The 27611-nt window shown below is 38.9% G+C and overlaps 1 protein-coding gene across 1 annotated transcript in view; it reads left to right on the top strand.

The window, feature by feature from the left end:
* PCSK5 (proprotein convertase subtilisin/kexin type 5) overlaps nt 1–27611 on the top strand; it is a gene marked incomplete at both ends in the record, with an annotated part of 197944 nt that overhangs the window by 123933 nt on the left and 46400 nt on the right. The window contains 2 exons of the mRNA XM_079548178.1: nt 16539–16639; nt 26653–26756. Of these exons, the coding sequence (XP_079404304.1) occupies nt 16539–16639; nt 26653–26756 (205 nt within the window). The remainder of the gene's footprint in view (nt 1–16538; nt 16640–26652; nt 26757–27611) is intronic.

The raw sequence follows: 27611 nt of genomic DNA, 5'->3' as shown, positions 1-27611 counted from the left end.
AATATACTTATCTAACTATTAATTATTTTTTTGGGTATTGTCTTCTTCCTAGCTTATTAATTACAGTGAATAGTGTACATTTTCATTTCTTTATACCTATAAAATGAGGTGGCCTTTTTCTTGTTGTTTTTTCTTTTTCCCCTCAGATGTTGTCTGAAGTGTTGGTCTAACATTACCTTCTTTTGGTTGTTTGCAAATAACTCTCTTGGTGTCAGTGAAGAGTTAAAATTCTTGCAGCTATTTTTTTATTAGTGTCTGCTTTGTCTTTCAGGATTCTGGGATGCTGGCCATGCCTTCTTGGATTCTTCCTTATTTTCAGATGATCTAATTTTTGTCTTAAACTTATTCTGAGGTACCTCTTTGTTCCAGTAATTTTTCTGTTCTTTACTCACTTCTCTCCACAGAAACCTTATCTTCTGTTCCTGGCATGTTTCTTTTTCTACTTAATAAATAATAAAAGAATTACTCAGTTTCCTAGCAGTCCTCACTTCTGTGACTAAATTCCTTTTACTGTCCCTTAAAAGACCTTCACCAACTTATGTACTTGTAAGTGAGACTAATATTATGTAAAGTCAACAGAAACCATTGTGACTCTCCAAGTCTGACTTCTTGCATAGCCAAGTCTGTAGAACTTCCCTGATTCCTTCAAATGCAGTAGTTATGGTCAGTTGATCAGTAATTTTTACAAATATGCTTAATCTTTCCTTAAAGTACAAAATATCCAGTCAGGTCTAGAGTAAGTAGTCCTAATTATGCATAATCATTTAAAAACTTTGCTGTCTGATCTCTAGCTAGCTTCAATTTCCAGGCGTTTGACATCCTTCTTTCAGACTGAATAGCACAATCAGTTCTGTTTTTATAAATGAAGTTAAGCTTCTTGCATCATTCTGTGCAAAGCATGTTTTCTTAGGAACAGAATCACAGAATCAAAGAATTGTAGGTCTTGGAAGGGACCTGTGGAGATCATCTAGTTCAGTGCCTCTGTTAAAGCATGTTCCTACAACTGGTTGCACAGGAAAGCACCAGCAGGTTTTCTCCCCAAAGAAGGAGATTCCATAACCTCTCTGGGCAGTTCATTCCAGTGCTCCGTCAACTTTACAGTAAAGAAGTTTTTCTTCATGTTCATCAAAACTTCCTGTGTTTCAGTTTGTGCCTGTTGTCCCTTGTCCTGTCATTGGGCACCACTGAAGACCCTGATCCCATCCATCTGACACCTGCCCTTAAGATTCCTGTAAGCATTGCCAAAATCCCCTCTCAGTCTTCTCTTCTCCAGGCTGAATTCTCCCAGGTCTGAGCCTTTTTTCATATAAGAGATACTCTTCTAGGCCCCTAATCATCCCTGTAGGCCTTGACTGGTATCTCCCCAGTAGTTCCCAGTCTTTCTTGAACTGAAGATCCCAGAACTGGACACAGTACTTCAGATATAGCCCTCCCAAAGGGCAGAGTAGCGGGGGAGGATAACCTCCCTCAACATGCTGTTTACACTCTTGTGCCTTCTTGGTCAGCCTGATATTCACCGGGACACCCAGGTCCTTGTCCTTTCTGGCAGGTCAGGTCAGCCCCTATCTTTACATATTTGTGTGGTTATTACTGCCCAGGTATAGGACTGTACGCCCTCGATGAATCTCATAAAGTTTCTCTGTGCTCAGCTTTTCAGCCTGTCTTGCTGAATGGCAGCACAGCCTTCTGATGTGTCAGCTGCTCCTTCCAGCTTTGTATCATCATCCAAAATAATATTTTATTGGCTTTTTTTATTTATTGCAATGCTGTCCAAGGCATGGACGCCTCACTGCGACAAACGTATTCCAGGATGTCCAGCCCTTTGCAAAAAAAAAAAAAAAGGAAAAAAAGAAAAGAGAGCTTTTCCCATGGCTATCAGTAGCATCTCCAGGATAGCTTGTGTGAGTGCACTGGGCAACTCTGGCCACCTGTCTCTCCTACTCCAGTCTGGGAGATCTGAATCCGATTTCCTTTTGGTTGGCTGAGGGAAACAGAGGCCATCACCTTTGGACCAGTTCCTGCCCTTTGCACAGGACCCACTTCAACTGCTATTCATATGGAACTGTCCTCCACTTTGGCCTTTAATAGTTTGTTTGAATAGTTGCTACTGACACCAAGATCTGCACTAGTGGTGGCTTCACCAGGGCTGATGCCCCAGACTTCTAGGCCACCAAACAATCCTCCTACTAGTCACAGTGTAGCCTTCATGGCTCCACACCACCAGCAGTGGCACCAACCATTTTCAGGGCTATTTGACTGGACAGGTGAGTTGATATAAACTCCTTAGCAAGTTATGACTTCTGTGGTCATTGTCCTGTGACTGTCTAGATGAACCAACACCTTTTCTGGGCTCTGATGAGCATTAGCATGGAGCACCTTAAATTGGCATTCGGTTCATTCCATAGCATCAGTCCTGCATACCAAAAGTGGCTTACTGAGCACTCGCATTCCATGGCCTAGCTCCACACCAGTGAGCTGAGTGTCTTACCCACTGAAAGCTTGAGAATAGCTTGAGATCGTTTCAGCTTCAAGACCCCTGGTCATTCACTTTACTGGACAAAACTGCCCTGCCATTGGGCAAAGAATGGCTTGAGAGCAACCCTGAGGAGATGGATTTGGGAGTGCTGATTGATGAGAGATTCAGAATGAGCTGGCAGTATGCTGTTGCAGCCCAGAAGGCCAATCATATTCTGGGTTGCATCAAGAGAAGCGTGACCAGCAGGTCGAGGGAGGTGATTCTGTCCCCCTACTCTGCACTCATGAGACTCCACCTGGAGTACTGTGTCCAGTTCTGGGCCCTCAACACAAGAAGGATATGAAGCTGTTGGAGCAGGTTCACAGGAGGGCCCAAACATGATCAGAGGGTTGGAGCACCTCCCCTGCGAAAACAAGCTGAGAGAGCTGCACTCTTCAGCCTGGAGAAAAAAAGGCTCTGGGGGGACCTTGGGATGGCCTTCCTAGCACCGCCTATGTCTGTAGTGGGCCTACAGGCCCCACAGCTGGGGAGGGACTGTTTATAAGGGCATGTATTGACAAGATGTGGGGAAATGGCTTTAAACTGGAAGAGGGTAGATTTAGATATTAGGAAGAAATTCTTTACTGTGAGGGTAGTGAGACAGTGGAACATGTATCCCAGTGAGGTTGTGGATGCCCCCTCCCTGGAGGCGTTCAAGGCCAGGCTGGATGGGGCTTTGAGCAACCTGGTCTAGTGGGAGGTGTCCTTGCCTGTAGCTGGGAGTTGGAACTACATGACCTTGAAGATCCCTCTCCACCCAAATCATTCTATGATTCTGTGATTCTATGCCAGCTATCCTCAGGGAAACTGAAAACTTTGGAGAAAACCAGCCACTGGTTCAATTAGTCTTTTGCCCCTGTACCCAGACCGGACAACTAATGTCTACAGTAGGACCACTACAGAGCTCCTCCAGACATTCCCCTGCCTTTGCTAGATGCACAGATGCACTTGGAAATGTGCATCTGTGATTGCCACCTCAGTTCCATTGTATTTATACAGTAAGTCTCACTGGGACCTATAAACCTCATTGTTAACATTACATGTCCATCACTGTGTGAACCTAAGTCACTTTCAGAGCTGCTGCCTCTCTTTTTCAGAGTTGCTGCATAGGGCACAAGTGGGAGGGCCTTCTTACACTATTTGACTCTGGTGGTACTAGTTTAGACTCATTCCAGACTTAGTCCTCATCGTCACTTTCTCTGATGTTTGTATCGATGCAGCATCCCTCAGACGATGTTGGGGTTTTCACCAAGCTTTATGTCATTATAAGCAGAAGAACTAAATCTTAGCAGGCCAGATAAGAAACAACTTAGAATATGTGCTTTTAAGCATGCATATATATTTTTTGAGACCTGGTAATTATTTTGTGTTAAATCTATGTATCATCTCTTAAATTTAAATCATTTTCAGAATTGTTTTAATGTGTAGTATCACATTATATGCCTTGCAGAATCCTGACTATTCTACCTTCAAAAGATGTGCTGACCAGAACAAAATAAGTGCAGTGATTGGGCAACCTTTTTTTTCCAGCAGCCTAAGTCATTCACTATTAAACATTTTATTATTGAGTGAATTAATTAACCATTAGCTTAAATCTTGCATCAGTTATTTTACACCAGATAAAACTTGGCAAGAAGATGGAATTTTTAGGGCAATACTGCTCACTCTTTCAAAATATTGACACAGTTCTGGTTTTCCTTCAATCTTCTGGAACGTCTCCAGAGTTCAAAGACTTAGTAAAATCAAACAATACAATATTACATGTTGCCTTCCAGCTCTCGTAAAACTCTTTAATGCTTCCAAACTTCTGATTTAAACTTGCTATTTGAAATAGCTATGAATAGGAAGACAATTCATCATTCTTGTATACACTGAAAACTTCATTTAGATTATTTTACTGAGAGGGGGACATTCAATGAACTATCCATTTACTTTACATTGCTATTAACTTTTAATTGAAATCATCACTTCTTTAGGTACTTTTTCTAATCACATCCTCCGTTCTTTTGGGATAAATTCAGTTACATATACCAAGTTTTGACTGTTACTACAAAGCATGTCATTGTGCACAGTGAAGGGTTAAAGCATAAGCATGCTGAGCAGCCATAAGAATTAACCTAAGTCTGTTGATCCTTTGTTTACTGGAACTTAACTTGCACCCTGACTACTGTTGTGTAAAGCTACCTTGTGTTGTGTGCCATAATCTTCGCTGACCTCAAATGCTTGAATATTAGACTGCACATATTCCGTCCAGGGCTCTTTTTCCAATACTGTATTGTCTGTTGACTTCTTGAAAACACAAAAGTCCCATCTGAGGACATTTTACTGCTAGTGCTTGGCATTCAAAGCTAGGCAAGCCTATTTGTCTTCCTTACATTTTCAGTGGCAAAGCAGGGCTGCCTGGAGTATGCATTAAACAACTTGTGTTGTGTCTAAACCTATAAAGATAATGACTGCATGCTTCTGTTACATAACTGCCAAGTCAGAAAAGACATGAAATTGTGGAGGAAACCCTTCTAATCAAGAATATTGAGCAATTTTTTTCAATATGCACCCTCATGGATACATGAGCTTTGCTCTCACCTGTGTGTTTCTCTTGCTCCTTCCCACTGGCATCGTACATTTTGTTCGGGCTGTTGCTCTTTCTGTCAGAGATTATCTTAATACCTTAGTGCAAAATGCTTAAAGCTTGAAGTGAAAAAATAGAAGAATAGAAGAAAAAAGGATAATAGAAATGTTATTGTTAGATATAATTCTCCAAACTCTTTCATGCAAAAGCAGTGAACAAATTAGCCATTCAGAGCTCACCTTCATGCCTTTACACAGAAAGAATAGCAGTGTTTGATCAAGGAACATTTGGTTGGTCTGTGAGAGTGAGACTCTTGTATCTAAAACAGGAGAAAAGTACGTAATACTGAAGTTAATCAGAAGAAGTCACTCAACATTGGATTTACTATCAAAATTTATATAACCCATTCTTATTTATTGTCATATAACTCAGAAGTATCATGACACACTGTGTTGTTGTGGTGCAGAAATATGCATGACTGCAACACAGTTTATAGTGTCAGATTCTGCAGTTCCCTTGTGTTTTTCCACGGAGTCCTCCAGCTTAAAATGTATATATATATTAAAAAATGTTGGGTTTTTTTCCTATCTAATGTACGCAGAATGCATTATAAGGTGCATAAACAGGTACTAAATGTTAGGCACTCATTGTGAAGTCTAGAAGGAAATACATTAAAATTCTTATAAAAATTATAATGTTACTATCAATTTAAAGAAGCACTCCCACATTTATAACTACCTAAAAATGATTTTTTTTCCACTTGTCAATACTACATCTTCTTGTAATTACTTGGACAAATATGGGATAAAACATAATGTTAGGAGGTTTCTTTCAGACTTATACCATCACAGGTTAGTAAATAATAGCATAATTTCATTAATGCAACTCTGGTTTCCAGAGGGAGTTTTTTTTCTGACTTTTATTGACAGAACTAACGTAAATGGCAGCACATTCTGGTATGAAATTATTTGAGCTAATAGATGCTGTCAAACACAATGATATTAGCATCTTTTATGAATTCCTTGTTGCTCAGGAAAGAATCAAAATGTGCTTGATTTCATGGTGCACCACATTTGTATTACATAATATTTTAGCCCATTAAGGACAGCATACAAACAGATACATATATTACAAATATGTCACAGATGCAGATTTGATGTATGTATTTTAGAGACTCTTAGAGAAAAGGACTAGAATTAATTTTTGGTGTATTCAGGAGCAGCTGCAAAGTAAAGGCACAGCTGCAGGTGTAGAAGTTCACACTCCGGGACAAAGGCAAATGAACAGAAGGTAAAGTCCCTGAAAATCTACTTCAATGTAGCAGTTATTCCTCATAACAGAAACAGTGCAGCACTAGTGACAGCAATATACAGTTGTAAAAGTATTTTTTCTATTATTCTTGTCTCTGCTATTTTGAATGCAACAACATTGGGAACAACACTGGGGAGATGGCTTCTCAGCTCTGGACCACGTACCTAGTATGTCTAGTACTATTTAAGTATGATTATCCATATGGGCCTTTCATTTACCAGACGTGTTGCACAAATGAATCACATTTGCTAGTTTGTTTTTTTCTAAATGACATCTTAAAGCATTGGTAATATGTGGAAGTTCCTCACTGCTGTGGTTCAACCCTACAGGCAGCTTTACACCACACGGTCCTTTGCACACCCAAAAAAACCCACAAAGTAGAACTCATGGGTTGAAATAAAAAGTATTTACTAAGATAGAGAAAAGGAAGAGGAAAGAACAATAATATTTATGATAATTACACATATATGTATTTACAACAAGCAATGCACAACCAGTTGCTCACCATCCACCAACCGATGCCCAGCCAGTTCCTAAGCAATGGCAAACTCCCTCTTTTTTCTACCTTTCTTTCCACATAATGGCACATGATTTGAAATATCCCTTTGGCTAGTTAGGGTCAGCTGCCTTGACTCTGTCTTCTCCTCTCTTATCAGCTCCTTGTGTCCCTCCATCCCCCATGCTGGCAGGGAAATAGATGCTGAGAAAACTAAAACCTTCTCTCTGTGCAGCACTGTTCAACAACAAGTAAGAGGTCACTGTGTTACCAACACTGTTTTTCTCCTAAAACCAAAACATAGCAGTGTATCAGACACAGCATGAAGAAAAACTCTGTCCCAACTGAAACTAAAACACTAATATTACTTGCAAACATATTACATGACTTACCTTCTGAAATTAAATTCTCTATTTCTGTTTCTCCTACTTTATTTTGTAAAAAATGCCTTGTCATCTCCTGAGTTTCTTTTCTGAAGGCGTACTTCTGCCTTGATGACTTGCTTTTGCCTTAAGCAGAAGTTGAAACAAACAAAAAACTGTCATTCCTTAAACACAAATAAAAACCTGCTCTTGTTCAGAGACTCTTACAGAGTATTAAGACACAACAGGACACCATTTACTTTGAGTAGGTACAGCTGTACAAAGGGAACTGAAGATTTTTGTTAAATGCTTGTTGCTTCTAGGAACACAGGTTCATAGAAGCCAACTCGTCTTGAGGAATTGTAGCAGAAGGTAAAAAGCATTTCAGTCAATTCAGATAGCTCGTGTCCTGAAATTTGAAATAACAAGAAATAAAGAGACTTAGGAAGAATGAGCAATTTCTTTTCTGGGAACATCCCATTTTAGACCTTAGGCATTAACCTCTCAGCTGGTAGAACTTTGGGAAGATTGATGTTGCAGTCTTAATAATGACTGTACAGAAATGGCATCTCCTTGTCTCTTCAGGACAAGTTGCTTTTACAAAATTATTACTGTGTGCCTAGAGTATGTTCTTTGAAGAATCTGTGCCTTTTCTGAAAGCTGTTGGACTTGTATATATGGCAGCTAACACTACTGTGTTAAATTGCGATTGTTAGAATTTCTGTCTGCCTTTCAATAGGGTCTGTTCTAGATTGTTCATTTTGAGTTCATTTAACTAGGTCAGTACCACAATCATTGTCTTCCATCAAATTCATTGTCTTCCATTAAATCTAGTTGTTTAAGAAGAGCTAGAAGTAGATATACCTTAAGATCCAAAAAAAGTGTTGTGTGGGCTTATCTTGGATAGTTTCACCAGCATTTTCGTAAGTCAGCAATTGTTATGATGATTGTTGAAGCAAATAAATGTTGTACTGAATGACAGATTCAAAAATTCCTGTTTGTCTCCATCCTGTTGAAGGCAATAACAGCTAATATATGCTAATGGAAGCTTCACATGCTGTCAAATACTGTATCCCTTTATTGTGATTAATGATGTTGCCCTCATGTGGTTCAGGAATTTGGAGCACTGTTTTTCTTCTTGAAGGTTTCTCACTTGCTGGCGGTCCTGTACTCTTTTTCTCAAGGTAGATACAATACTTCTCTAACAGTGAACCCATTGTGCTGAAAAATATGCCTTAGATCATGAAGGTAATTTACACCTAAACATCTCAGCTCCTGTCAGTAACTTCCCTTTGAAATAGCTCAAATGGGATTTCCACTTAAGGAGCTTTCTTTACACATTTTCTGCTGAAATATTTACTCTGTGAAAGAAAGAGATAAGGGATTGTAGTTCAAGCTGCTGCCACAACATCTGCTTGCAGCTTGAGAGACAACACTGCTGAATAAAGAGATGTCATGGTTTTATTATGCTTGATATCTATAGCTACAGGACAATAAAATGCTCTGGAAGCATGTTATTCCAGAGGATCAGAAACAAAGATAGCACAATTATCACTGTATTGAGAGGCTGTCCCTTAAGGCAAAGTAGTTGTGATAGCTCCCTGCCTGAGCTCCTGTAGGCTTTGTTATCCTTCTGTCTCCTGAGGAACAAGCCTGCTGCACAGTTTTTGCAGGGGAAGAGGGTACCCAGCCCCTGCCACAGAGAATGCAGAAAAGACAATAATGTACTACTCAGTCTTTTTCTGCAATGTTCCTGGCCTCTCTTACACTCCCTGCCACTACATTGAGAGTAGTTCTTGTGAAAAGCGTATGTGAAGCTTGTAAGTCAACCTGTAGTCCTTAGTCACGTTAATCTTAGCTGCAAAATCACAACTTTTTTTTTACATGGATAGGTAGTGTGGTGTTAGGTTTGTTCCTGCTACAGTTTCTTTTCTTAATACTGTCAGGACATTTATGGAATCTCTGTTTATGCTGATTTTCCACTGCTCTTGATTGTCATTGTATAAATTAATGCACAGTTATTATGAGAGAAGGTAAGAGACAAAGAAATCTTATTTATATGGCTCAGCTTTTAGCTGATAGTAGGAGAATTTCAAGACTGTCTGTACTTTTATGAAAGATATTATTAGGACAAAAAAGATTCCTTCTTGACTCCGTTGTTCTTGATTCTGACCTTTGATGAGTTCACTGATCTAAGGATATGACATTATAAATGATTTAATCTGTCTTTTTCAATTTCTAGAATCTTCCATTTTGTTTCGCTTGCTGATTGCTTAATTTCAACAATGACTCTTAGGTCCTGCTAGCTTCATCTCAATTATTATAAGTCTTTTGTGTCTGCTTGTGTATGTTTACCCATGAAAACATTTAGTATCTTTATGTATTTTATGCAGTACACATAAGACTGAATATTGCTAATGTGAATGTGTGAAACCTATACCTAATACATGTAATTGTTTTACTGTACCTAGAACAATGTGTCTGTTTTTTCAGGTTATATTTTACATTTCTTCCAGTATCAAAACTAGACAGACATTCTTGTATGTCCTGTACTTCTTCATGATATTTTGATCCTCTGATCCTCTCATTCACTTATCTTTGTGCACATCCACTTTGGGGATGAAGTACACTGCTAATGAGTGACATGAGATGGAAACACAAGAATTCTCTGTTCTTTGGTGAGAAAATGTGTTAGCAACTTTGGCACTCAGGTGGATATGTTATTAGTGACTGAATCTTAAGGATCAATTGAAGTTTTGAGAATTAAGTTTTGACTTCACAGGTCATTGGGTTTTCTACCTTCATGAAAAGTTTCTGTCATGTGAACTGCTGTTCACTAGCAACTGGTCGCAACTCCATGTGCATTCTCCTTAAGCTTCTCTTAGATAGTAGTGATTGCTTCTACTGCCTGACACTTTCTAGGACATATTTCTTCAAAAAAAAAAAAAAGAAAAAAAAAAAAAAGACAATAGATCAGAGACTATATATGCAGATTAATATTGCCTGAAAGAAGATTTAGAATAGTAAATCTTTGTGTATGATTTATTATCTTACAGAAAATATTGCAAGAAAATCTATTATGAGATGAGAACATTCCAGTACTAAGTAGACAAATTTCTCTTTAATTGGTATTGCACATTACACTTTATGTCATGGACATCCAACCTTTTGGCTTGCTTGGCCATGTGAAGAGAAATTGTCTTGGTCCTCAAATGAAATACGTAATATAGTTAATGTAACACAACATTGCTTTAAATATCGTTTCTAACATAAAAATAGCAGCATTAACATAAGCCTAGTGGGACATCTGACCTTGTTTGCATGAGACTAATTATTGTGGTTTTGTTATTTTTATTGTTGGTATTCCACATCAGAACATCATGTAAAACAGTAGGAGTTATAGAGTTAATATTATGGTTCCGTGGACTGCCTTTTTTGGGCATTTTGGGTTCTCAGAAGGGAGGGGAGGAGTGGCACTCCTGGAGGACTTGGCACACAGAGGAAGAAAGATGGAGCTCCTGGCAGGACACCAGCCGCTGTCCCTCTTACTGACTTGCTCTCTCTTGGTTTGCCATGGAGAAAAGCACGTGCTTCCCTTGCAGTCTGCTTGCATAAGGCCTCATATTTGGACACTCTTTTCTCTCTCATTTTGTTTGATTTTGTTGGATTTAGTAAATTACCATTCCTCCTCAGATCGTTGCCATCTGTTTTTTCAGACCCATCTGCTATCTCCCTACCCTTCCCCCTCCCTCCATCTCCGGCATGGTCCACAAGTGCCTTGCGTCATGAGTCACAGACTGGGGCTGACTGCCACACTGCAGAAGATGGGGTGATTTTTTTCCCCCCCTCTCTCTTTTCTGGTCTCCTTCTGGGCTTGTGCCCCTGTCACAGATGCAGATCTAGAGATAACTCCATGACAGTTATTGCTGGAGAATGCAGGCAGAAGCTATGAATCTCTAACTTCGTTTTAAGAGCATTGTATAGAGGACTAACGACCATTATGTTCCTTGGAACATATTAATTTAAGTTCATCATGTTCAGAGTCAGAGTTGCATATATACATATAACCAATTAAGAGTACTGATGGAGATACCTGCCTGGCTCCTATACATCCTAGCTAATATAACAGACGATATGATGTTTGGACTGGTTTCCAGGTGCTTTTCTCAGTTCCTTATACATGTTTGGGATGCTGGCTTATGGACGTGCTATCGGTCTCTCTGAATGTATTCTCTACAATAGTATTTTACATTATGTGGAGGAAGCTTTTCCCTAAATCAGAGAACGTTAAGTGGCAGGGAATATGGTTTTAGGAAAGAGATTAGAAGCATTGAGACCCCCAGTGTCATGGGATTTCACTCTTGAACACCTGTGGAATCCTTAGAAACTAAGCGAGCGTTTGAGTAAGTGATGGTGCAGCTCAGAAAGATCTGAGGAGGAACGACTTATCTGGGGCTTGGCTTACCAAGCTCTATATCATACTGTTCTGGGGAGAGAGCGTTTCCAAATTGAGATCCAAACCAAAGGGAAAAACCTCCCAGTCAAACCCAACCGATCACAGGAAGCACCAGTATCAATGTCAGTTGCCCCTGTGGAGGGGCAGAAATCGAAACTGGTGTCCATACAAAGAAGAAGAAGAAGAAGAAGAAGATCCAGGTGAGGGGCCCTTCCCAAAACCACTGTCACCAAGAAAGGCAACTGAGAAAAGTAAGAGACATGGAGAGGAGAGTGATGAGGAGGGAGTCACTGTTACCACAGTTTGTCGACCCCTAAAAATGACTGAAATCCAAGGCACAAAAAAGAACTTTTGATGCCTACTTTATTGATGCCTGATTTCTTCAGTGTTGGAACAATGAGGCCAGTAGCGTGTCCCTATATAGTAATGAAGCTTGCCAATTAGGAGGCATTGCCAGAGACTCAGCTATTAACAGATGGATTAATAGATGTCTGGACAGAGTCAACACCCTCTGGGAATGAATGTTATTAGCTGTGAAGGAAAGACATCCCTTCAAAGACAATCTGGAGCCTGAGATGAGAAAGTGGAATACTGTTGAGTATGGTATCCAGTATTTGAGCGAAACAGCCATGGTGGGAATGCTGTATGATCTCACATTTGTTCCTAATGATCTACGCCAGAGCCATGGTCCTGGAGGGTAAGGAGTACATCTGAAATATGGTGGAAGTTCACAAGAACAGCGCCAGAAAGGTACGCCAGTACACTGGTAGTAATGTAAAATAGATTCAAGGGCAGAAGACCCCCAGTTTTTGAACTGATTCTTACACTTCAAAACTTTGAACAAAAACTACCTCCATCCCATGCTTCCATTTCAGCCATCTCCAAAGTAACAGAAAGACTAGATAAAGTGGATAAGAGGATAGATAAAATGGATAAGAAACAGGCACTGTTGGAGGAATTCCACTGTTGGAGGAATTGTCCCTAGTGATTAATCACGGTGAACCATGGCTATATCAGAAACACCTGAGGAAGACCAGGATGATCACTAGAGTCTGCTGAAGGAGCCGATCGAACTGATTAAAGTCTCAGCTATCAAAGGCAAACACCACCCTGTTTGAGCAAAGGACCACAGTAAATTTATGTCTCGAGCTGCCCTGTGGAGCTACTTACGTGAGCATGGAGAGGACATGAAGAAGTGGCACCACCAACCCATTCCTGCACTATGAGCACTAGTGAGAGAATTACAAAACAGATCAGCTACCGAAATTGCTCCCATTACTGCAGGTAAAAGTAGCGGGGCCCTGCCCTCAGTCAGAAGGGGGAAAGGGATAATAAGGTGTACTGGACTATGTGGATTCAATGGCCTGGCATGTCAGAACCACAGGAATATAAAACACTGCTGGACACCAGTGCCCAGTACACTCTGATGCCCTCAAGTGGGTGATTACAGCAGTGGGAACAAAACAACTGGAAATGAAGGGGTAAACCTATTTGGGCTACTGAACTGTGGAAAAACATTGCTGCCTGAACAAAAAATATAGTTATAAAGGGGTGTCACGTAGATGGCCATTTGCCTAAGAGTAGCACTACTGAAGCACACCAAATACCATCAGGTAGATCGAGCTGATAGAATTGAGGTGGCTCAAATAGACTTGGACTGGCAGAACAGGGGAGAGTTATTTCTAGGTTGGTGGGCCCATGAAACCTCAGGCCATCAAGGAAGAGACATGACATATTAGCGGGCTAGAGACTGAGGTGTGGATTTAACTAGTGCTACTATATAGGTTATCCATGACTGTGGCACAGCCATAATTAAACAAGCCAAGAGGGTGAAATCTCTCTAGGGAGAAGGGCGATGGCAAAAGTACAAATATGGGGAGGTGTGGCAGGTTGATTATATCACCCTGCCATGATCTTGCAGTGGTAAGCGTTATGTTCTCACCATGATGAACGTAAACACTGGGTGGCTTGAAACATACATAGTACCCCATGCTACCACCTGAAATTCCAGGTCTGGAGAGGTGAATCCTGTGGCGACGCGGCACCCTGGAAAAAATTGAGTCTGATAATGGGACTCATTTCAAAAATTCACTTGTGGATACTTGGGCCAGAGAACATGGCATCGAGTGGATTTATCATATCCCCTATCATGCATCAGCCTCTGGTAAGATTGAATGCTACAACAAGTTGTTAAAAACCATGTTGAAAGCAATGGGAGGTGGAACATTTAAGCACTGGGAGAAGTATTTGGCAGAAGCCACCTGGCTGGTCAACACTAGAGGATTAGTCAGTCGAGATGGTCTTATGCAGTCCAGCTCCCTACATACTGTAGAAGAAGATAAGGTCCCTGTGGTACATATAAAAAGCATGTTGGGAAAAGCAGTTTGGGTCCTTCCAGCTTCTGGGAAGGGCAGACCTATCTTTGGAACTGTTTTTACACAAGGGCTTCAGTGCACTTGGTGGGTGATGGAGAAAAATGGGGACATCCAGTGTGTACCACAAGGGAATTTGATGCTGGGGGAGTACAGTCAGTGACTCCATGTATATAGATATGTGTGTATGTAATGCATGTTCATTACTGTTTTGTCTGTACATAGATGTAAGGTAAGCATGATGTAGTGATGTGGAATAAGGGGTGGAATGTTGTTTTGTGATTTTTCTTGTCGGTATTCCACATCGGAACATCATGTAAAACAGCGGGAGTAGAAGAGTTAATGTTCTTGTTCCATGGACTGCCTTTTTTGGGGCATTTTGGGTTCTCAGAGGGGAGGGGAGGAGGGAATGCATGCAGAGATAGAAAGATGGAGCTCCTGGCAGGACATCGGCTGCTCTCCCTCTCGCTGACTCTCTCTCTCTGCCATGGAGAAGAGCACATGCTTCCCTTACAGTCTACTAGTGTAAGACCTCGTATTTTGACACACTTTTCTCTCTCATTGTGTTTGATTTTGTTGGATTTAGTAAATTACCATTCCTCCTCAAATTGCTGCCGTTGTTCTTTTTTAAACCCATCTGCTATCTCCCTACCCTTCCACCTCTCCCCCTCTCCTGGAGCATAAGGCCTGCAATGCCTTGCCTCATTAGTCACAGGCCAGGGCCAGCCGCACTGTGGTAGTGGGGTAGTTTTTTTTCCCCCTCTCTCTTTTGCCTACTTCTGGGCTTATACCCCTGTCACAGAGTCAGATCTAGAAATAACTCCGTGACACTAATGCATGAGTCTGATTCAGTGGCAGTGGCAGCAATTCTTTGAGAGCTGTCAGGGTGTTCACTGGAGATTTTTGGAGAAATTTTACTCTTCTTGTGCTTCATCCTTGAAAACAGTTGTTCACAAATGCGCATACTGCCAAAAAGCACTGATGTGAATAAAGTGTGATTGTGAAGTAAGGGATATTTTTCTCTGATAAGAGAGGGCTTATAAAAGTCCTATAGAGAGACATGATGAGATTTTTCTTTGAGTTGAATTTCTGATTGCAACTCTATACATTCTATTCAAAAGTTTGCAGGCAGTGTACTTATGTTGACTTAAAATTGAGTTGCTAATAAACCATAAAAGTGATTTTTTTTTTTTTTTTTTTTCAGTCTTGAAACCTGTTCTCAAAGTCCTTGATCACAATGGGAAGCATGAATGCTTATTCTTTTGCTGTTCACAGGACTGTGTCAAAATGCATACAATTATTTGCCATCATTTGCATTAGCACTGCACTGTGCCTTCCCCGTGCCCTGGTTTCAGTCCAGGCATTGATGATCATGCAGCAGTGTTTTGTGGCTTTGAGCACTGGGTGTGTGCCTGGGGATGGCTAGGGCCATTCAGCAGGCAGAGTTGCAATCATGATGGCACAGGGCAGCGGGTAGCCACAGGATGGGCTGTGCCAGGCCCCATGTGGACTGTGGGCTGTGGGTTGGACGTGCCTGCTTTCTATAGTTTTATACGTCCACTTGGGTTCCATGTTACAAGTGTGTAGCAGCACATTGTCCAGCACATACAACAATTTAAAGCTTCAAATATCACAGAATCACAGAATGGCCCTCAAGAATCATGAATCTCCAACCCCCCTGCCACAGGCAGGGCCACCAACCTCCGCATTTAATACTAGACCAGGCTGCACAGGGCCCCATCCAACCTGGCCTTGAACACCTCTAGGGATGGGGCATCCACAATCTCTCTGGGAAGCCTGTTTCAGCACCTCACCACTCTCTCTGTAAAGAACTTGTAAATAACTAATTGGCAGTTGGTTTCTACGACGAATTTATGACAACAGGCTTTTCAGATCAATTCCTGCTTAATTTCATGTAAATTATTGCATAAACAATACAAAAGGCCCATTTGTTAAACACAGAAGTTTGCATGAGCAGAAACATATACCATCGTACTTGAAGCGTAACAAAAAGCAACTTAGTTAACATCTCTGTATCTAGGTTTTACTTATCTAAAATGCACCTGATCACTCTATGATGCAAACATTGTGAACTTCATTTTTATTTGTAAAGCATTTTGAGGTTCTTGGATGGTGCAAAGGGCAAATGATAGGGCAGAGTTCTAACTATGCTGTTATGAAACCCCATGGATTTTTTTAATTTACCAGTCTTTTTGTTGATCGTGCTGTGAAAAAAAATGGATACTAACTTATGTTTTCAGTGCAGTACAATCTTCAAGTTCACAAAGAACTTAGAGATCAGAGTAGAATGTTGACATCATGTATTCAGACAAGCTTTTTTTTCCTTTGCAATGAAAGAAGTGAATACCCTCCACATGTGCAACTCATTTGATTGAATGAAACCTGTTCTGATTCCTGAAGCTGTGTTCTAAATTTCACACATTCAATTTCTTCCAGATCACCACAGACCTGAGGCAGCGTTGCACAGACAGCCATACTGGAACGTCAGCCTCTGCACCAATGGCTGCAGGCATCATTGCACTGGCACTGGAAGCAAAGTAAGATCTGAGTTATACTCTGAAAAATAATAATAATAATAATAAACATGCAGTCTGATCTTTTACACTCACATGGCATCTTTATTCAGGGATCTCAAAGTGCTTTAGAAACTCCGATGTGGTAATTCACAGTACCATTCCAGCAGCGGGGAAGATCAGCATGGCAATTTCATATGCAGGAACAGTAGCACTATGGAAATGAATGACAGACTAAACAGGGTGTTGAAATGGTGTTGAGCACAGGTAGCTTCCACTAAGTGATCACAGTGCCTTTTGGTTGCCTCGTAGTGCTGCGCAGATCCACTGTACTCTGCAGGCCTTCTGTAGTCCTCATATTCCTCTTTTCAGTGTCTGTTCTTGAATGTCAAGGAGAGTAATGAGAAGATGTTAAACTACCATGTGTAGAAAATAGCATTATAGGAAAAACAAAAATTCTCAACTTCTGTGTGCTAAAAAAAAAGCCTGTCTTTTTTGATGAAGTTCTATAGCTGTTAAAATCATGGATAGTGTAGTTCCACAGTCCTTCTACATTTAGCTCAGAAAACTTCCAATTCTTTAGACCTTTTCTCAATAGCAGGCATTTGTTCTTTGTCTTCAATATATATCTTTAATCTGCTTTATGAAAAGGTGGAGACTGGAGATTTATCATTCAGAACTGTGTTTCAAAACATCTTGCATTAGTTTGCACCCTGTTGTATAGTATTTGCATGAATAAGCTCTAATGTTCCACCCCAAATCTTGTTTGAAATCAAATGGTTCTAAGTGCTATGAGATTTATTCTATTAGATTATGAAGGAAACCAGTTTCCTTTAGTGGCAGTCCCTTTGAATGAATTAAAAGGTATGCCTACAGTAGTCATTTCAAATGGTGTATAACTCATAGCAGCAGGGTTGTGTTTCTATTTTTAATGTTGCTTTTTTGAAGAAACCATGAGCCAGTACTCAACATAGCGTATGTCACTGCTATTGAGTTATAGTCATGAAAATTAGAGTTTGTGATTGAAAACCTGATATAATCTTAAGTAGTGCAGAACTAATATCATTATAATTACATTTTCTTAATTTAGTCATTAGAAACAAAGCTATTTTGAAAAGTTAATAAAATGTTACTATTTCTGAAAAAAAGAACATTCTTCTCAATCTCTTCTTAATCTCAGTTTTAAAACCCTTAAATTTTCTTCTAAACAATCTGCACATGCAGATAAAGATGCATGTACAAAAAAGTTCTTTCTGATGAAAGTTATTGTTAATTGCTTCTTAATGAATTAGCATACCATGTAATTCACAGCTTGCATTTTTTATAATATTTTTGAGTTCATTTATTTTGACAAATCACTGTAATTAAAGGTCATAGGCAATTAATATCACATAATACCTACAATTGAGCTATTGTTTATTGTGGTGTCCTATCTCAAACTGAAAACTCTTTGTGTTTTATTTTTCTGTGTACTTTGGTGATAACATGACGAAGGATAATCCATGTTACTGCCTTCAGACTAGTGTGTTTTGGCCCAAATTAATAATTTCTGTGATAACAGGTATGTTAGGAAGAAGGGCAAGAGTATACAGTAACTATGTGTGGTGAAAACAGAAAGTGCCAGTCACTTTTTCTGTATTTGCAGTAATTTGTTGCATAGTGCTAATAAGATTTGAGGAAAAAATAATGTATTGATTTTCTATCTTTTTCGATTCTGTCCAGTTTCATTATATGGAGGCTTCCCACTTATTTCTAACTCTTATCTTGGTTGTTTAACTTGACATAAAGGATTTACACTAATAATAGCATAAATGTAATTTCCTCATTTGTGTTCCGTTCACTAACTTTTCTCTCTTAAGAGTGCTTACAACAGAAATGGAGCCAAGGGAGTGAAACACAGGAGGAAAACTTTTTCCAGCATTCCCTTGCTGTTTTCTCCCATAAAATATTCAAAATCCACATCTAGGTTTGGAGTAAGTGAAGACCTTAAATACTGCAAGAAGATCATGTCATAGCATACTCAGTTTTAATGTCTAAGAGGTGTGTATATGAAATCAACTCTGATTATTTTCAATAGTTTCTGAATCACAGGATGCCTTAGGATAAAAGGGACCTTAAAGATCACCCAATTCCAACCCCTTGCCATGGGCAAGGCTGCCCCCCACCAGCTCGGCTGCCCAGGGCCCCATCCAACCTGGCCTTGAATGCCCTCAGGGATGGAGCATCCACAGCTTCTCTGGGCAGCCTGCACCATGCCTCACCGCCCTCTGAGTAAAGAGAGCTTCCACTTAACACCTAACTTAAATCTCTCCTTTTCTAGTTTAAAGCCATCCCCACTTCCCCTATCACTATTGTACCACTTACAAAGTTGGTCTACCTTCTGTTTATAAGCTTGTTCAGCACCTATTGATGAATGTCAATGGGTACAATTTTTCCACGTGGAGGAATTCAATTCCACACCATTGTTCCATACACACTACCATGTCAGACACCGTTCTGTCAGGCTGCCCCTCTGCTGCCATCTGTCACATGGCAGCAACATATAATGGAATACTGGTGGGCAGGTTCAGCCTCTACACATGATGTTGTGTCTTAGCAGAAGGACTTACTGGGACTAGTCTGCATTCAGACAAAGTTGTCGCATAGATTCTTCCTTAAATTCCACATTAGTGCCTGTGTTAAAAGCAGAAGTGTTCATGTGAGATATATAAAAAAAGATTAGTTGGAAAGGGGTTTTCCAAGGTTAATTATATTCTTCATACAGTGAACTGCACAAAAATTGGAGCACTTAGTTCTGAACGCTTTTCAAATATGTCTGTAATAATGTATAGTTTTATTCCATTTTGTGCTGGAAAACACCACAGAATATACCATGGAAGACTTTGAAGCCAAAAAAGTTGTTTTCTCGCAGAAGCCAAGTTCTGTTCTTGAGAGACATCAGGAGTCAACTGGAGTGCTAGTCTGGCCTTTATATGAGATAGAACAGCCAAGTTGCTTCAGCTCACACGCAAAGGTACATTAAAACAGTGCAAAATGAGCAAGGCAGATTTCTGTTCCCAGCTGCCACTTCTTTCTTTGATAAGCCCCATATGGTAAGTAAGATTGGCAAATAGCTCTTACCTGCTTACTGATTTGAATGATCCACTTAGATGGCATTCCAACTGGAATCTGGTTCCAAAATCCTGACAACAAAGAGTTTTGTGAGGGCTGCCCATTGACTACCCCGATTTAAAATGATGTGAACACATCATTCTTATGAGTTGTTGTTTCAGCCCAGTGTATGAATACCAACTGGCACATTTGCCTTCAGGAGCCTAAGATTGGTAATTGAGTTTGAGAGTGTTTGATTGGAATTCTCATGGGAAATCATGACACAAAAAAGAAAGCTAACTTTTAGTCTCTATATTCTGTGACCTTCTTGTAGTTCTCTACGGTTTTCTTACAGCAGTTTTATCTGATGGGTTCCCAGTGCACCTAGTATCCTGTTCAGATTCTGTGAATGAATGCTTGGTTTTATGTTACATTTCGTAGTCAGTATGCAATGCTGAATTTTGCTATTTGTAAATGAGCAGTTAGGGGAGAAAGTGTAATGTTCAAATAGTCAACAGCGATAGTAATCTTATTCCTAAAAATCAACTATTTGTGTTGCATAGTACCATCTACTGTTGATATCAGAAAAACACTCCCACTGATCAAAGGTTCGAATTTGATATTTGGGTGAATCAGCCAGGAGAAACAGTATGCTGCATTGATTCCAGTGGGCATAGTGCCACCTTCCTATGGAAAAGCCAAATAAAAAAAAAATATTGTGTTGCTTCAGCACTGCCAAAAAAATACATTATACATCCCCAAGTAAACTGCACGTGCTACTGTTAAAAGCCTCGCATCATTTCCAGTCCATGATGTATAAACCTTAGTTAAGTGAGTAAGAAATAGCACCTGAAATTGAAGAATCAGTCTATCATCAGTGCTGTAGACCTGGAGATTCCGTACCTCCTCCCATGATTCTCTTCATATGCACTGTATACTCTATTTGTCTTTAGTTATACAAACCCAGGGCTAGAACAAGTTAATGCTGGAAAAAGATAAAGAATTTCAGTGAATTCTGATACCACTAATTTATTCAGAATATGGACAATGCATAGATTTATTCTAAAAGTTGGGTAACACTGAGTATAATCGCTGAGAAGGAAAGAAAATTGGGCTCACGTTGCAGGTGATTGGGAGTGTTAGAGGAAGAGACTTCGGATTTTGTACTTCCCATATTGATGGATTTTATTTCAAATTCCATTAACAGAGGAAAAAAAAACCACAGTGTACTGTTTGATGAGGAGCAATTCTGAATACAGAGAACTTGTTCTGTACCACTGAAGTTACTGAGATCTTATTTTTTCATAAGTCAGAGACTATGAGTGATTCAGACAATTGAGGCAAACTGTGAAAGTACTGCCGAGTGTATGCATACCTCTGTATGCAGCATTCCCATGTAAGAGAAGGAGAAGTTATCAATTAAGTGCAGCAGCCTTAGCTCCACTGATTGACTGACTGTCACAAAAGGGGATGTTAGAGTGTCTAAGAAATCCTGTTGTGAATTTTCACTTTTTTTCAAGTCAACTTGAAGCAGCGCTCTTAACAGTGAAGTATTTGAAAAATGTAAACACAAATAAATGCTGAGATCAGAACTTGTATGTGTTTCTCTTGAGCTTTAAATACATGTGTCACTTTTGGAATTTTAATTATTATGTTGAGATTGAATTGGAAGTATTTCCCTGAGTTCAGATTGCTCGTGTTTCGCATTTTTAAGGTCTTGTTTTCAGTTATATATAATTTTGCCAAAGAATAATCATTTGGTCTGAAATTTTCCATGTAACTTGCTTTAAAAAGGTTTTAAGAAAATTCCTTCCAGATATTTCTTAAACTGAACCTAGATTTAAAAACAAAATGTTATAATCATTTTTAACCTTTCATTGAGTTTTACTGTGTCTGCGCTTTGGAGCAACAGCTAGAAATAGAATGAGTGGTTAGCCATTATTCTGGTGTCAAGGCAATGCCTTTGCTTTTATAAGTTTTTGAAAAATCTCAGTTGGCATGTGCTCTGTTGAGAGCTTTAAGAGTTTGGCCGCTCTATTCCCTGAAGTTTCTTAGTTGACTAAATGTTCCCCAGCCTTGGCTTTTAGTGGCTACTTAAGGCAGTCTCTGAAGTTGCTCTCTGAGTTGCCACTGCCCATCCAGACTTTGACCTGAGAGCAGGGAGCCCTTCTGTTTTTCTCTGCCTGTGTCCTTACAGAAAAAGGAAAATGTGGAAGATGCGAGAACAGCAGATTTGCAGGACTGCAGTTTTTTGGCTGTCTTAAGAGATGCAGTTTGGTCCTGGAAAGACATTTTCCCCATACTTCAGCAATTGTACATTGTTTTATACAGAGACTTAATTTGTGCAACCAGTAATTGACATTCAACCTGGTATTCTCAGTTGCCATTAGCTTTTTTTTATGACAGTCTCATCTTTAGTCAGGCTTGAGTTTGTTCTGTCTTTCTTTCAAAGGGTTTTCGTTGGGTAAAATTAAAGGATAAGTACCTGATATGGATATTTCTAATATTTCTGGGAACCAGAAAACTACTGTAAGCAGAGAACTTACAACTAACTATGCAGCAACCAAATAAAGGAGCATTTTGTTTGATCTACTGGTTAAATGAACCATAGTTCTCCAGGTCAGATAAAGAAGAAATCAGTAGGGTAAAAAAAAACAAACTTATATTTACAAGATACTCGCTGATCAGCAAGCAGATGATATTCTTTGCTTTTCCTGCAAGGAGTTGATAGAATTATTTGCAGAGTTCGTGATAATTAGAACTCATAAGAGTGTCAGATATGTCCAAAGTGCATACTTTGTGTGTCCACATATATGCGTGACTCAGATGTTAAATACTGAGCTCCATTTTTTAACCTCCAGGTTTTTATGAATTAAATGGTTATTGGGTACATCATATAGACATGTAAGCATAGGGTAAATGTCACATTTAGGAGCTGTCTTCATTTCTCATCTATGTTAAAGTTCTGCGTTGCATGAGATGTCTTCACACTGACTCTTTGTGTGACTTGGAAAAGAGAAATGACTGCCATTACTATACCTAATATTCCTGTCCATGGGGTATAAGCAGGAATCATTAGGACAGGTAATAGGGTTGTAGGTATCATGGGACACTTTGGCTGATTTGTAAGTAATGGCAACATGTGAATAAACTAAGCAAATATTACGTTTTGTTTTAGATTTATCATAACATCCTTAAGGCTGGCATTATGCAAATATCCATGAAAAAATGATCTCCTACAGCTCTACAAGATGTCTAGGACAGGGAGTCCTTTTTAGATATTTCACAGCAGTAATTATCTGTGTCAGTTCTATCATAGCCAAGATTTCCAAAGCAGATTGTTTGATACTATAAAATGAAATATGATCTTAATGCACCCTATGATACTGTGTTTTTTCCACGATTCTTTGGGGAAGTAAAAGTATTCTTCCAGCAATTTGCATAAGCCTTTGCTCTTTTGACAAGAAATACCTTTTTGGATAGGCCACCTTTGTCAAATTGAAATTGCTCTTTATTAAAATAATGCAGCAGTCATTATTCATCTTGGTAACCATAACATTTTTCTAAAAAGGTAAACTGCACCCTATGTGTATAATCATTATTTTGAGTTATATTTTTTTACTAATTGTCCATTTGCACCTCTTACTTATTCTGAATTGTTATTTTTGGCACTATTATTATGCAAAAGAATAGAGCCTGAATATTTTATTTTTTTTCAAGATTAGTCCAGTTGTCACTAGGGAGACTATTTGTGGAATGAAGAAATCAAATTTATCCAAAAATGATGACCTACTATTTCTAAGCAGCTTCAGTAATGATATTTGTTCTTGTTTAAAGATACAGTTAAATCTCAAGTGAATATTACTGTAACACAATTTAATATACTTGTCCTCTTTCATGTTTTTCTCATTTGTTTCATAAAGATTTTGAGAAACCTGAAAGAAGAGCACTGTACCTTAGAGTATAAATAGTCAATTAAGGTCACAACATTTATTTTTTGGCTGCTGGACAAGCACTTTGTATGTAATTGTTCTCACTTCTGCTTATTCTGGTTTGATTTTGAGTACTGTCTGGTATGCATAATCCCAAGGCAATTTCAGATGAGACATGATTTTTTTTTTTTTTCTGGATGGAAATTGCTTGTTTTTGGAAATCAATCCATTATCAAGCAGATTAAGTACTGTTCTTGTTCGTGTATTTGTTCATTTCAAGATGTTTAATCTTTAATTTTTGTGAGATAAATCAAGTGGTAAATCAGTTAACATTAGTGACATCTTGTCTAGATCTAAGGCCCAAGTGGCTTGCGAGCAACTGTTTACTCACTTAACTTCAAATTTTTACATGTTTTACAAATATTTAACCAAGTCTGTGATTTTTCCAGATGCTTTAAAATTGATTTCTAGGCTGTTTTGTCTAAAAAACAAAAGGAAAAAAGTCCTTCTTTCTCCAAATGAACTGTGATTTTGACATCATTCCAATTTCTTTCTTCCTTTTTTCTGAAGTTTCTGAAAAATAAATATGTATGGGCAAACAATGGCAGACCTCTTTTTTTTTCAAATGGGGTGTCTATTGTAGAAAGAAAATTTCAAACTGTTAATAACTCAATTTTTAGTATTGTGAAGGTCCTATAGTTGGCTACAGAAATTGATTTGAACATTGTTCTGATGCTGTTAAATCTCTTTGATATAAATATGCCCGATCTGTCATTGATTGAGAAGAAAACATAAAACATTTTGACTGCTACAGTTAGCAAACTTAAAAGAAAACTATATAAAAGACAGACTGATTTCGTGGTATACCTGTATCCTGGAAATTGAAGCTTTGGTAAAAGAAGTTTTCTGCCACAGACTGTTACATTAATTATTGCATTTAGATAAAGATGGTAGATACAACAGTTAGTAGCTCAGTTTTTGCAATATGCTATTATTTTTGTTCTTAAAAGCAAACCCTAATTTTGAGAGTCTCATTTCTGATTCAGCAATCAAGCCCAGTTTATGGGAGGCCCGTATCCTCAAGGCAAAGCCTCAAATCCTTTGTCTGAAGGTAGATGGAGCCCACCAGTGCCACCATTCCTCTTTAAATAATCAGTTGAGTCTGCCCTGTCTTGAATATCTCATCTTAAACATGAGAGAAGTGTTTCAGTGTCTTATTTTCCACCGGTAGCATGGACAGTTTTCTTCATGGAAGATTGTTTAGATTCCAGATTATAAAGAATGCAGCTCATGGGATTCCTGGAGGTCTTCCTGAAGGCCTGAAATATGTTTTTCTAAGACTTTACACAGGCTCCTAGTGAAATTCCTGAGCTAGTATAAAGTCATATAGACTTTTTTTCTTGAAGCATGTTACGTGACTGTCCAAGCATACCCTATCTTACAAACCCTGAATGCTTGTAACATTTCCTGACAATTTTTTTTGCATTCATTTTTACCAGTTCAGCTGAATAAGCAACTATGGCCATTCTAGTCCAACTGTCTTGTGTGAGAAATCCCACTTAAAGAGAAAAACTGCATGTATGAGCACAGTAATGCTTTAATAAGTGCTAATGGCCAGAATGCATTAGCTTCGCTGGAAAACCCATGTATCTTGTATGAAAACAAAAAAAAAACAAAAAACAACAGTGAGGAAAAATGAAATCATGATGAAATGGTACAATTTTGAAGAAACTACCAAAAAAAAAAAAAAAAAATCTGCAATCAGCAGGATCTTAAAATCATCTTCTTTCTTCAGATTATTTAAAATTATTTTGTTCCTGTTTTTGTTCTTTATTTTGGAATAAGTCACCTGTCCGCCAGCCCAAGGGAAATCTTGGTTCAAGGAATGCAGAAGGTGTGTTAAGGAACTGAGGTTTCCCAGGTTTTCAGTGATTGCCTAGTACTTGACATTATAGACAGGCAATGCTGGTTCTCATTAACGTTGTTGTGGTTTATCTTAATCATTACACCTGGATTGATTTGTGTCATTCAATAATGATACTATGACAACGACCCTTGTGATTCTTGTCTGATGTTCTTCTCTTCATTATTTAGTGAAGTGACTTTGTCCTTTCCTCTACTGAACTGCAGTTTTAAATTGCATACTCTTATTATGATTCTGAATGATAGAAAAACTGAGAAATTAGAAGAAAAAAACTAAAAATAGCACCATCATAGTTTGATGTGATCACCTAAGAAAACAAATTTCCTTGAGATGGATCTAGACAAACACTGCCTATAGTCGTCTGCCATTCCTACAAAGTAGACAAGTAATAATTTCATAGTGAGGATGCAAGCAATCTGAAGCAGTCTGCTTCACTGTTGCAGAGGACAGATCATCAGAAATCTGTTAAAGAAATACTCCTCACTCCTCACACACTTGCTCTATAATTATAAAGAGACTGTGCTGTTTGTTTGGTCTTCTTTGAAGAATACTTATGGAGCCCCTCTGAATTCCGAGACCAGGAATAACAAACAGATGAAAAACAACAGAACACCTATAACTTCCAGTACCGATGGCTTCAGTGGGAGCTGCAAGTTGGAAGGGATTGTCAGCTTTAGCACAGTGTTATTAAGATTTATTACAGCTTTTCAGTGAGCCAACATTTTGTTTTCTTTTTTCCTTTACACTGGTCAAAGCAGAAAGCAACATACAGTTGTTTGTGGCCATATGAATTAGGTCTGGGTGAAAGGCACTTCTTCATCTCCCCTTAGCAAACACTAAAATTTATACAGTGGAGTATTACACGTTTTTAAAGTCTCCTTAATGCAAATCTCCTAGCTGTGTAAATTATTTCATGTCGAAATTCTGTAAGGTGAGGTCATGATGTTTTGAGGTGAGCAAAGCAGAGAAGGGAATAGAAATGAGAGTTGTGTTGTTTTTAACTTGAATATGTTTTTAGCATACATAACCTTGTTTCTCTCCGTTCTAATAAAATATATCTAATCTATGACTTCATGTTTCTTTCTTTCTAGTCCATTTCTGACATGGAGAGACATACAACACATTATTGTCAGGACTTCTCGTGCTGGACATCTGAATGCTAATGACTGGAAAACCAATGCAGCTGGTTATAAGGGTGAGAGCTTCCTTTCTTCTTTCTGTTAGAGACAATGTCGTATTTTCACATTTATGAAGAAGAAACAGTCTCAGGTAATTTGTATGGCCCTGTGTTGTTCATAGTTTGGAGACTTTCCAGGCTCATACTTAAGGGCCCTGTCTTCCATAAAGACAAGCTCTTAGAATTACTAAAATCAAAAGTGGCAGCTACAAAATGCATTGTCCGGATCCTGTTAGTCCTTTACAGCCCTATTTGGCACATTGTTGGCAAAGAACTTAGTAAACCTAGTGCTTTTGAATCTCCCTCATGTAGCGAGTATTCTGATAAAATAACCTGGAGTTGAAGATACAGCAGTTACTGAAGGCTGACCATGGTCTCATTCTCGACTGTTGTCAATTTTTATTTAAAATTACAGAGCAATATTTTTATGTTTCTTTTATATTTATATATAAAATTTCTGTCTGATTTAGGATAAAATAAAATGTGAAGCTATTAGTACGTTTAATGGGAAAGAAATCATGGTCTTCAGTTGTACAGTCATAGAATCATAGAATGATTTGGGCTAGACGGCACCTTACAGTGCCAGTCATCTACTTCTAACCTTCCACTAGATTACATTGCCCAAGGCCCCATCCAACCTAATCTTGAAGATCTCAGAGATGACAGAAATCCTCAACTTTTCTGGGCCACCAGTATGTAACAGTCCTCATAGTGAAGAATTTCTTCCTTAAATTGAATACTGCTCTTGCAGACTCTTTTCACAGAAGAGGTACTCCAGCCCTTCGATCATGTTTATGCCCCTTCTCTGGACCTGATCTTCCAGGTGCACATCCTTCTTATACTGGGAGTTCCAGAGATGATCACAGCAGATGG

This window comes from Tetrao urogallus (assembly GCF_951394365.1).
Source record: "Tetrao urogallus genome assembly, chromosome: Z".
Lineage (NCBI taxonomy): Eukaryota > Metazoa > Chordata > Aves > Galliformes > Phasianidae > Tetrao > Tetrao urogallus.
The sequence above is the reverse complement of the archived record's forward strand: the minus strand, read 5'-3'. Positions and strand labels throughout refer to the sequence as shown.